General features: G+C 35.2%; 1 protein-coding gene across 2 annotated transcripts; it reads right to left on the bottom strand.

Annotated features, from left to right (window-relative positions):
* Positions 1 to 556: 556 nt before the first annotated feature.
* Positions 557 to 10,706, bottom strand: LOC104104013 (probable uridine nucleosidase 2). 2 transcript variants are annotated; one of them, XM_009611994.4, is made up of 10 exons: positions 10,313 to 10,682; positions 9,846 to 9,961; positions 9,541 to 9,600; positions 5,270 to 5,455; positions 5,085 to 5,189; positions 4,897 to 4,993; positions 2,782 to 2,889; positions 2,558 to 2,693; positions 870 to 986; positions 557 to 786 (listed from the first exon to the last, which is right to left on the bottom strand). In XM_009611994.4, exons 1-9 carry the CDS (start codon positions 10,359 to 10,361, stop codon positions 878 to 880), a joined length of 966 nt encoding a protein of 321 aa, XP_009610289.1. In that variant the 5' UTR covers positions 10,362 to 10,682; the 3' UTR covers positions 557 to 786; positions 870 to 877. The 2 variants fall into 2 exon arrangements, with proteins under 2 accessions (XP_009610289.1, XP_009610288.1); XM_009611993.4 differs by having other exon boundaries at positions 557 to 986; positions 10,313 to 10,706.
* Between the last annotated feature and the right edge of the window lie 214 nt (positions 10,707 to 10,920).

Genomic DNA, 10,920 nt, shown 5'->3' with positions numbered 1-10,920 from the left:
TTATATTTTTGACGAATTTAAAATTATAATTTAACCAAACAAAAGATATTAAATAATTTTAATTATTAGTAGAATGCAAAATGAGAAAACTAATCAAATAATACAGTAGAAAAGAATGTATAAAAAGAAAGGGATAAAGATAATATTAGAATATTTATTATTTAAACTAATTAATAAAAATGAGAGGTAAGTAAAGAATACTCAAAAAATATATTGATAAATTTAGACAATAAATAATTTTAAACAGTAAACATAATAAAAATATTTTCAGAGTAAGAATATATATATATATATGTTATATTATAGAAAAATAGTGATAAAATATTAAGCCAATTTACAAGTTAATAAAAAGTCACATTAGTCAATATTTAGCAGTAAGTACTTGCTAATTTAATAAAAAATAAAATAAAAAATAAATAATTTATTTAATTACCATATGATGTGTATCCTTTAATTATATAAATTTTGTTATATTTCTGCGCACTGTGTTAAAAAATAAAATAGCAACTAAAATTTATTAAAATAAAACGATATATCATATCATAATTTCATAAGATTCTTAAATAAATTATTCCGTGCATTTTATTTAAAAGAGAAAACCACAATGATGACAATGTTGGGTTCTACAGATCACTTTACACAAAGGGCTTAGAAGCAGATAATTAAGTTTGTTACAACAATCGTGGAGATTGGCATAGAAGCAATAAACATTAAGAAATTCTTCTTGGTGATCCACGTATCCCATAATCTTTGCTATCACCTTCCTCTTCACATCAAAATGAAATTCTGAAAAAATGTCAATGTTTCAAGCACATAGAGTTGCAAACATACAAGGAACTGTGCAGCTGAAGGAGATGTTGAAAACTAACAGATTCTCCTAAGAATTGATGAGTCGTTCCATGACCAATTTGAGAACCTTAGTAGCATCAACAGTTACTGCCACTTTTACTGAGGGTTTATCGCACCATTCAGTGACTTCAGCAAACCTTGTGTCCAACAGAAAATATAATTACACAGCAATCATATATCCCTCAATTCCAAACTTAATAAGTACAGAGATATGATAAATTTCCTAAAGCATCAAAGGAAGAGCAAAAGAATTGTGCATGGAGTATTTTAGTCATTCGAATAAAAACAGATTGAAGTTCTTGAACCCAGAAGCCTAACTGAAAAGGCCAGCAAAAGTAAGAATGGAAAGAAATTTTGGGCTTGATAACAACTTTTTCTCTCCTCCACAAGCTCTTGTTATTATCCAACCATATACGTCAAAAGAGGCCAATAGATGTACAGAAATCATTTCAACCTATACCCAATTTCCTCCTAGAATAAAAACAGTCAACTAAGCAAAAATTCCCTAGATATATGGGTATAGTCCATGAGATCCCAAAGAAGAAAACTATCCAAAACCATAAAGAGTTAGTCATTTGACACAAAGGACGGTTCACATTCTTCCTTTTCTGAAATGATACCTAAAAGTGACATAGATATTCCCTCTTTTTTAAAGTAAAAATAAATAAAAATAATAGTTGCTCAATAAGATTTTCTACTTCAGTTTTCTCTCATGTGATAACAATTTAATATTGGTGTCTTACTTAACATTAACATTAAGGGAGGATCTTGCCATGTTATCCCCATCGCTACCAGGATAGATCATCGCAATTGAGTAAAAAATAAAAGAATAACGTGATGTAGTGAAAGTAGGATTACATTTTTCCTTTAGTGAACGGGTCGGACCACACGGGGGCAGTGGGGCTGTTAAAGAAAATGGAAGGCAGAAAGATCTAGCAAGGGGGGCCACAAAAAAGAAAACAAAAGAAGATTATTCACTCTCGCTCCGCCGCCTCCTTGGCAAAAAGCACTAAGAATACAACTTATTCAGATTTTACTTCTTGTCTAATCATTCGTCTCGATGACACTTTCCTGCAAATAGTGTATTCTGTTTTAGTTTTTGCTGCTCCAGCCTGATTGACAATCCAGAGGATGGGAATCTATTCAAGGGGGTCGTCATGCGTCTTTCTTGAGAGGATGGTCATTCAGACATTGAGTCAATATCTCTAGAGGCGGACCTAGTGTTAAAGCAGTGGGTTCGTTCGGCTCCAACCTTGTATATATATGTGAAATCTGATAGAATTGGCTCCTCAGGCCAGTTAAAACTCCAAACTCATCCAACTCTATATCTTGGATCTGCCCCTGAATATTTCCTAGAGTGGATTCATGGAACTACGGCAGGCCTGAGGAGCAAATTTTGGAGAACCAACATGGCGAGGGTTGAGGAGGTTTTCCTTTCCCGTTGTCTCTTCACTGAAAGAAGTTGAAACCTCAAAGTACTATCCTATAGTGTTATTTGAAGGTGGCAAGTGGATTGGTCCAGCTGGAATTGTTAGCCAAAGATAGAACCATATAATAATGATGGTGGTAGCAATCTAGCGAATAGGAACTGTACCCAACCACCCTTTGTTGGGCAACATCACGTGGTGCACGGAAGAGAAGCCGGTACTGGAAAAAAAAAGTGAGGAGGAGATACATTCCATCTTCTGAAACAATTTCAACAGTTTACCTCTTTTGTTTGTTATAAAATAGAGTGAGACCTCTTGTGATGCCACTTGTCTGGACACGAACCGCACCTTCTGTATAGGTGATTAGTGAGGGATCAACAGCAGCAAGCAGGGCAGTCGGATCGTGAAGATAAACACCTATGTGGAGTCCCAGTTACCGTAAAATCAGAACAATGAGCATGCACCAATCAGTGTACTAAGAAAGCTAGTTTGGCAAGAGACTGACCTTTTGTGCTGTATGCATCATGGTGATAGCCAAAATAGACATCCAAAATCTTGTCAAGGTACTTGGCAAACTTTCCGTTAGACTTCGCCAACTCATTGCGATCAGAATCTGACAAAAGTAAATATATAAAAATAAAAAGGATAATGTGCGGGAAGTAGGGATGGCAATGGCGCAGTGACGGTGGGGCGGGTTTAGACATATGCAGGGTGGGTTTAAACATATGCAGGTGTGGGGTGGTGCGGGTCGAACTAAAAAAAATTAATTATGTGTGGGTGCGTGTTTCAAAATTTCAGCGAAAAAGGAAAATCATTGTTCTGCCTTTCTGGAGATGATATTGATTCCACGTAATATAATGAAGCAAAATAAGAGTTCCATAAGGTTCCGATTCCAGCAAGAGCCCAAAGGGTGAGGTAAGAAGATCTTGATCGAAAGCTCCACTATTCTGAATAGTGAGAAAGACTTTTTGAAATTCGATCAAATCGGAGGAACTGCGAGGAGCCAACCCTAATACAAGAGGACTGAGTTGGGCTACCATAGAATGTTCCTGCAAATTATGACCTTCACCTGGAATGTGAGCAAATATATCATGTCGATTGCTCAACCGTACTTTGGCTATCTTACGTGGAGTATGTTTGAAACAACTGCTTGCACGTCAGATTCTCATTCTCTTATGACAAGTTCTGAAAATTTAATATCTAACACATAATTTTCAATTAATTATAAATCTGTTTGATTAATCAAAGTATCTTATCTTCTTCTTTCCTTAGCTGAAGCCTCCCGTAATTTTTAAAATTAATAAAAACTATGAGAGTATGTAGCAAAATGTATGAAAAATTCCAGCCAAAAGATAAAAAAGAAATAAAACTAAACAAAATGAAAGAAAAGAACACTTAGAGGGAGCAGGGCGGGGCGGATGAACGCGGGTGAAAATGCTATGTAGGGCGGGGGCAGGTTGAAATTTTGTGGGTGAAGACAAAACCCACACTGCACCCACACCGCTTAGTGGGAAGCTTAAAAAAAGGGTCTGGAGGAGCTCAACTTGAGCATCTTTGTTAAAGAAAGGAAGAAAAAGAAGAAAATCAAAAGAAATTTAGATCTAGTAGAATAAAACATTTCCTCTAAGTTTGGTTACTTTAAGTGGAAAAAGCTAGTTATATATTCACCAAGTCACCAAGGAATAATTTCACCATTAAGTGAGAAACTGTATTATTTTCCTGAGGGTTATTGGCCTAAATAACAAATTGATTTCTTGTCCCTAAGAATGAAGAAGCCATTATAAATCATTTGAGCTTCTGCTAAGCAAAGAATAAAAGCTAAAAGATAAAAGATAAGCCATTATAAATTGAACACTGAGCCGCCAGTAAAATCTGCTAAGCCAAGAATAAAAGATAAAAGCATAGGTTTCAATGTCCAGCTAAATTTGGGTTATCCATGGAACTCTAGAAACCAAATTTCTTAATTTTTCTGAATTTAACTATTCAAGATATTTGGTTACTGGGAGATAGTAACACGGATGGAGGAAAATAGACACTTGAGAACGAGCTTCAAATAAATTCCTTTCCATGTCTTATTGTAACATCATTAAATGTCAGCATTCAGCAAATAGAAAATGATAGCTATTTCAAATGTTTGGTGATAGGAGAAAGTAACATAGGAGGATTATGCATTAAAGAACGAGTAGAGAAACTTTAGAAGAACTTTTACCCCGGCAAGTCTCTTGGAATATCCTTTAACATTAGCTAAATAATATGCAAGTGCATATCCTTGGATCTTTGATGAAATAAAGCTGCATGTTCTGTATAGCAAGCTCTTTTACCCATCAAATCCATTGGGCATAAACTGATGTCCACCTTCCCCTATGCTTCGGCGAAGAAAACCTCTAGTTTGGTACATTATTTGAAAAATGAAAACCTCTAGTTTGGTTTGCACAATATTTAGGAACTGACATGAGGATGGTCCAGAATACGTAACCCATTCTTTAAAGTCAGTTGGAATTGTCAAAAAGATCAACACTGTTGACACAACAGTTTGAATCTAGGAAATGTAAAAGGAACAGAATATGGTACTGTAAGAGGAAAATATTAGTTGAAAGTACCATAGCAATCAAGAAAATACCAGTAAGGACAACTTGATGTGTAACATTAATTCCAACTGCCAGAACGTCAGCGCCGCTAGTAAAAACAATATCAGCAGCATCTGGATCTCCAAAGATCTTGTGCAGATGAGCAACAAATGGAAAAATAACTTAGAGAATACACCTGAAAACTAAAGCATGATTTTGGATGTATCTGTTAACAACTTACGTTCGCTTCTGCAGCTGGATTTACATTTCCATTTACAGCAAAGGAACCACCAAGAACAACAATTTGTCTAATGTTTTTAACAAATGTAGGATCTGATTGAATGGCCTGTTTCAATATGCCAAACTGGTGAACAGTGTTTCTATTAGGTTATTATCTAATATTCAGTTGGAAGATTATATACTTACTAGTGCTATATTTGTAAGGGGGCCCAAGGCTACAACAGTAACCTTCCCAGGGTATAGACTTGCTTGTTGAATGAGAAATTCAGCAGCATTCTGGTCGATAGGCTTTCCATTTGGTGCAGGAAAGTTTTGGTTCCCAAGTCCATCCGTGCCATGAACAAAATCAGCAATTCGAAGTTTTGTACCTTTCTTTAGACGAATTAAACAAAGTAAGCAGAAACCCATTCATAAGGACAAAAACATTTCTAAGTTTGCTGCCTATTCTGCTAAATGAACAAGTAATCATAAGAAAAGCACATTAAAGTTTGGAAGAAGGAAATGTTATGGTAAACCATATAAGAATTCTAAAATAATCATCACCTTCCAGAACCGATTTTACAACAACAACAACATACCCAGTGTAGTCCCACAAGTGGGGAGGGTAGAGTGTACGCAGACCTTACCCCTGCCTCTAAAAAGGCAGAGAGACTGTTTCCGGAAGACCCTAGGCTCAGGACCGATATTGCAATTGATTTTTTTTTCTCATAGGGCACAAAATGGATGAAACTAAAAGAAGAAGCTCCAGCATACACTTCCCGTTTCTTCTATTATAATTTTTATCTGTCTTATTCTGTAGATATGTTTGCTGCTAGGTCAGATAAGTAGGATATTTATTAAAAAATTTATGCTTTTTCAGAAAGCAGTTTGCTCTATGCCACAACCCTAAGAGAACATCTTGATTTCCACTTGTTATATGGAGCAAGATTACTATTGGCATAGGGGAATCTAACGTACCAGGGCTGGGATCAACCGAACCCATAAAGTTTAGGTCAGATCCTATATATAGATATGAAAAAACAGTTTAAATGGCTACAAAAATCAAATTGAAACCATTAATCGAGGATGGGGAATGGCAACGGGCTTGGGAGCATGGGTTGTCCATTGAGGAAATACATGTTCTAATCTCTGTGGCAGTGTTTTCATTTATATATTTTGTCCTTGCTGTTAGACAATATTTCCTAGTGGAGATACAAGTTTTCCTATTGAGAATAGAAAGAATATGTAAGGTGCACTTTTCTAGCTAGCGTGGTACATGTTGCTTCTGTCCCCTTCACCAAAACATCTCCAAATTCCATTCACTAATAGTAACCATAACCCTTAATATCAAATAATGTGCCATTAATTCTAGAGCAGTGTACATGAAAAACAATAATTGGATGCATTTACTTATTTGTTCGAGTAGGATGTTATCCATACTATTTAATTCCAGAGGTGTTAATCCCCCAACTGTACCGCTAGATATGTCTGGCTAACCTAACATATATTAACACTTCAACAGCCTAGAGTACCCCAAGGACAAAATTGTTTCTACTTAAACCTAAATCTATTGCTTGAGGAAATTATCCCAGAAGTCAATCTCGGAAGCCTTGGTGAAAAAGCTATAAGAAAAGAAGAAAAAGATGTAAGATGAAAATATGCATGCAGTCAAAATGCCAGAAAATAATGGGTGCACTTATTATTTACTCATAAGTTGATCAATTGACCATTACACAAATGGGACAGGTCCAAAGTTGACCTCTTATCTTAAACATTTGTCAGCTGGTTACCAATAGCTACCAAAAATAAAACTAGTAGGTTAGCCTCGTGCCCAATACCTCGTCTTTCTCATCCACTTCAGCTGTCACTATGCTACCATCCATGCTTCTTCAAACGACAATGCTCTTCTTCCTCTTCTTCACAATACTTAGTGCTATGGTTTCTATAATAGCACTACAATTTAGTTAATTTCGCCCTCTCAAATGAATGTATAACAAGTAGTCAGTTTCTCTCTAATGCTTATATGCATTTATTGTAAATATTTTGCGAGATTTGTTTAAAATGTTTTATTACTATACTTTTTTAAAACATACATAATTGTTTATTATGTAATGGTAAAGTAAAAGGTTCTCCTATATGTCAAGAAATTTGAAGTCACTATCCTATAACCCCGAGACCTGAACCCATAAGCTTTAAATTATAGATCCACGTCTGACTATTGGCGCATGGAGGAAGCTCTTGAAACTAACCTCATATGCTTGACGTATGGAGGAAGCATCTTGAAGCATAACTGTCAAGCTTGCTAAGAAAGAGTTCCCTTGATACACCAATGTTCTTTCCATCAAATTATATTGTGACCATTCTTATGCTCTTTTATCAAAAACCAACGCATATAATATATATTTTAACATTTGAAAACCTATTTTCCATATAAATGTCAATGACTTATTTCTCTTTTATTCCATAACTTGTGTTTGCTCCTCCCAATAAAACACTTCCCTGGTTCTACTCACCCATGTCCATCAAATGGTATGACAATATAGAACTTATTAAGTGATGCTATGTACAAACTGGATTACAACTAGGCTTTAGACTGCCGCAGAAGTGCTTTGCTAAAATAGTTAATCCTATTTGGCATAAGAACAACAAAGTGATAAAAACTAACGAACATAAAAGATTACTGAAAAAAAGAGACACAAGTATATAATACAGTTCAGCAAAAGTATGCTTACATCCACGAAGAGACAAATAATTACTATATATAGTCCATATGGCTGGAGGGAAGTGCAAGTTGCTTTGACCAAAAAGCAAATTTTTTTTTTTTGATAGAAGACCAGAAAGCAAAAAGTAGTGATCCTTTGATTAAGCAAATGATAAGCATAGCAAGAGCCTGAAAGACACTTCACTATTTTGTGCATCCCTTAACAGATTTTTGCTACCAGCATGGAACAACCCCTTTTTCACGCAATGATACTGTGTGCGTCATACTTTTTCATTGTTCATCTGTCTCCCTGTTCTATTTAATCATCTTGACTATACTTACAATCCTAACTACTGAGGGTTTCTTATACCTAAGACTTTAAGGTCACTAGACAGTACCTACTCAAACCCATTGCTAATTCCTCTAATTCCAACAATCCTGGAAAGGCCGTTCACCCTTATTTTTTCTTCTGAAGAAGCAGAAGAAGGTAACAGATTTCATATATGTTAAAGAGTAGTTATCAACACAATCTTTGTGCTGGGAGAGACAAGCATAGTTACAAATCTCCCAAAAAAATAAAACCAAAAAGCTAGTCTTGTGACAGTTACAAGGACCCAATGAAATTAACTAAAGATTCTACATCTTGTACTAAAGCTTCTTTACACCAAAACTGAAACAAAAATGTATAATTCATCTTGATCTTATGTTCAGAATTTGTTGAGTCTTCAACACATCTAGGGTTCATTTTCCTCCAACCTTACTGTTAAGAAAATAGACTTTCGGTCTAACTCAGCCCAAAAGTTGGCCCATGAGGTGAGGGTTGCACAAGACTATATGAGGAGACAACAATTCATTCCCTCAATCAACGTGGGACAACTTAACGCACACCCTTCCACACGCCGAGGCCTAGTTAATTGGCGCGTGGACAACATAGCATAGGAGGGCCCAACATTTTGGTAAAATAGAATTGGGATGGTTGTGGCTCTGATACCATGTTAAGAAAATGGACTTTAGGTCTAACTCAACCCCAAAAGTTAGCTTATGAGGTGAGAGTTGCACAAGATAATATAAGGAGATAACAGCTCATTTCATCAACCAGTGTGGGACAACTAAACACTTACACAACTATAAGAAAGTATAGATGTCATCAAATAAGCAGATAACCAAACTCCACTTACACTCATTCCTTCTTTGAGCTTTGGTCCTAGATCTAAAACGTTAGAAAGGACCAGTATATAACAATCTTTTATTTCTTTATATTCTCTGAACCACTTTCTTGTCTCCGGTCCCATGATAAACAAGGTGGACGTCTTTGCTTTCACCATTTCTTTTATGGGACAGGGTATCACCTATTATTTTTCCTCTTATTCCTTCCCTCTTAATATCTTAATATTTTCACCAACTCAAATAAAGCTTCACCTGGGAGCAAAAATAAAGAAAAAAAAAAGGGGGGGGGGGGGGGGGGGCATACCAACACAAGTCTATCTACTATGGATCATCATAACAAAACCAAAAATGAAAAACGCAACAGTAGCGCCAAATACTTGAGTCCCCTTTAACAAGTAAATTAGAGTGATCTTATAAGACAATGAATTACAAAACCAAAAATGAAAAACGCAACAGTAGCGCCAAATACTTGAGTCCCCTTTAACAAGTAAATTAGAGTGATCTTATAAGACAGTGAATTACAAAAAACAATAAATAAAACCTTAGTAAGTAACAGCAAGTTAAAATGAGCAACAGAACAGAATTGAATGAAGAGATCAAGATTACATACAGTGATTGTAACATGAGAGCCTTCAGCCACTGGAATATCTGTCCTCCCAGCTACGTCCAGCTGAATCATTAAGACCCCCAAATCAATAACTATGATTATAGCTACAGTTCAAAATATAGCATACACCACTAAACGATAGGCAAACCATGGAGCAAATCTTAGTCAAATGTCTTTAAGCTTTTATAATTTATATATACTTACAACAAAAAGAATAAAAGGCAGAGAAGTTGTAACAATTATCCAACAAATGACTTCAAAATGCAAAATCATACTAAGCATGAGTGTAGATAAAATGGGAACTTTACCAGATGTAAAGCATTTCTGGTAGCTAGAGATGTGTAGACATTTCCATATATAGTAGTAAGCCCGATCACCTCGATTTCAGGAGATTGCAATGCCACAAATATCGCCATTGCATCATCTGATGACATTCATTCATAATAGCTCTCAATTAACCACAATACATTTTCCAAAAAGGGGAAAAAATCAATCTTGGAAAGCTCAAGTCTTTCTATATTTAAAAATAACTTAACTTTAAACTTCCCATTTTATTCTTAATGAGATAATTTAAAGCTGCACATATATCTTTTAGACCACAAGAAAAGTGTTTTTTCTTAAATACTGAGTCAAACACTATAGTTTCTAAAAGTCTAGAGAAAACGAAACCCAGATAAATCTTAGAAAATTCCATTATAGTAAAGTAAAAATATTGGGATTTTCTGGAGGTATATTGGAATATTTTTTGTGTGAGAATAGAGGAAAGGAAAGATACCAATGCCAGGATCAGTGTCAATGATGATCTTCTTCGGTTCTGTTGCCATTTGACACGAATGAATCTGAAAATTGAAAGTTAAACGGATTGGGGATTGGACACAGATTATGAAGAGCAAATTGAAGATTGATATACCACCGCAATTCCCAGATCCGATGAATTTTAATTACTAGTAGAAGTTTTAATTACTACTAGTAGCTTTTAAAATAATAACAATAGTGTGTCATTGTGGTTTGTGGTATATGATTAGAGAAGTTTGAGTCAATATTGGCACACTTTAATTAAAAATAATCCGTTGGGAAGAGTTAGGAGATTTCGGTTTCGTCTAAGTCAGGAACTGAGTCACTCTTGCATAAGGGATAGTTCCCTTTTGTGTGGAAAGAAATTTTGCTCTTCTATTGCTATTTGGCATGTTTCCTTTTTCTTGGGTGAATTGTTGTTAAGATGAAATGGAATTGGCCATAATTTCTAAGATTTGGAATTTTTTATAACAATATTCTTATATAATAATAGTATTTTCCTATAAAAACTCAAATTTTTCTCGAAATTAATTTTTATGTTATATTTTATCACTCTATAACAGTTTTTAACTTATAATAGCAGCAATC

The sequence above is a fragment of the Nicotiana tomentosiformis genome, chromosome 6 (genome assembly GCF_000390325.3).
Source record: "Nicotiana tomentosiformis chromosome 6, ASM39032v3, whole genome shotgun sequence".
NCBI classification, from domain to species: domain Eukaryota; kingdom Viridiplantae; phylum Streptophyta; class Magnoliopsida; order Solanales; family Solanaceae; genus Nicotiana; species Nicotiana tomentosiformis.
The sequence above is the reverse complement of the archived record's forward strand: the minus strand, read 5'-3'. Positions and strand labels throughout refer to the sequence as shown.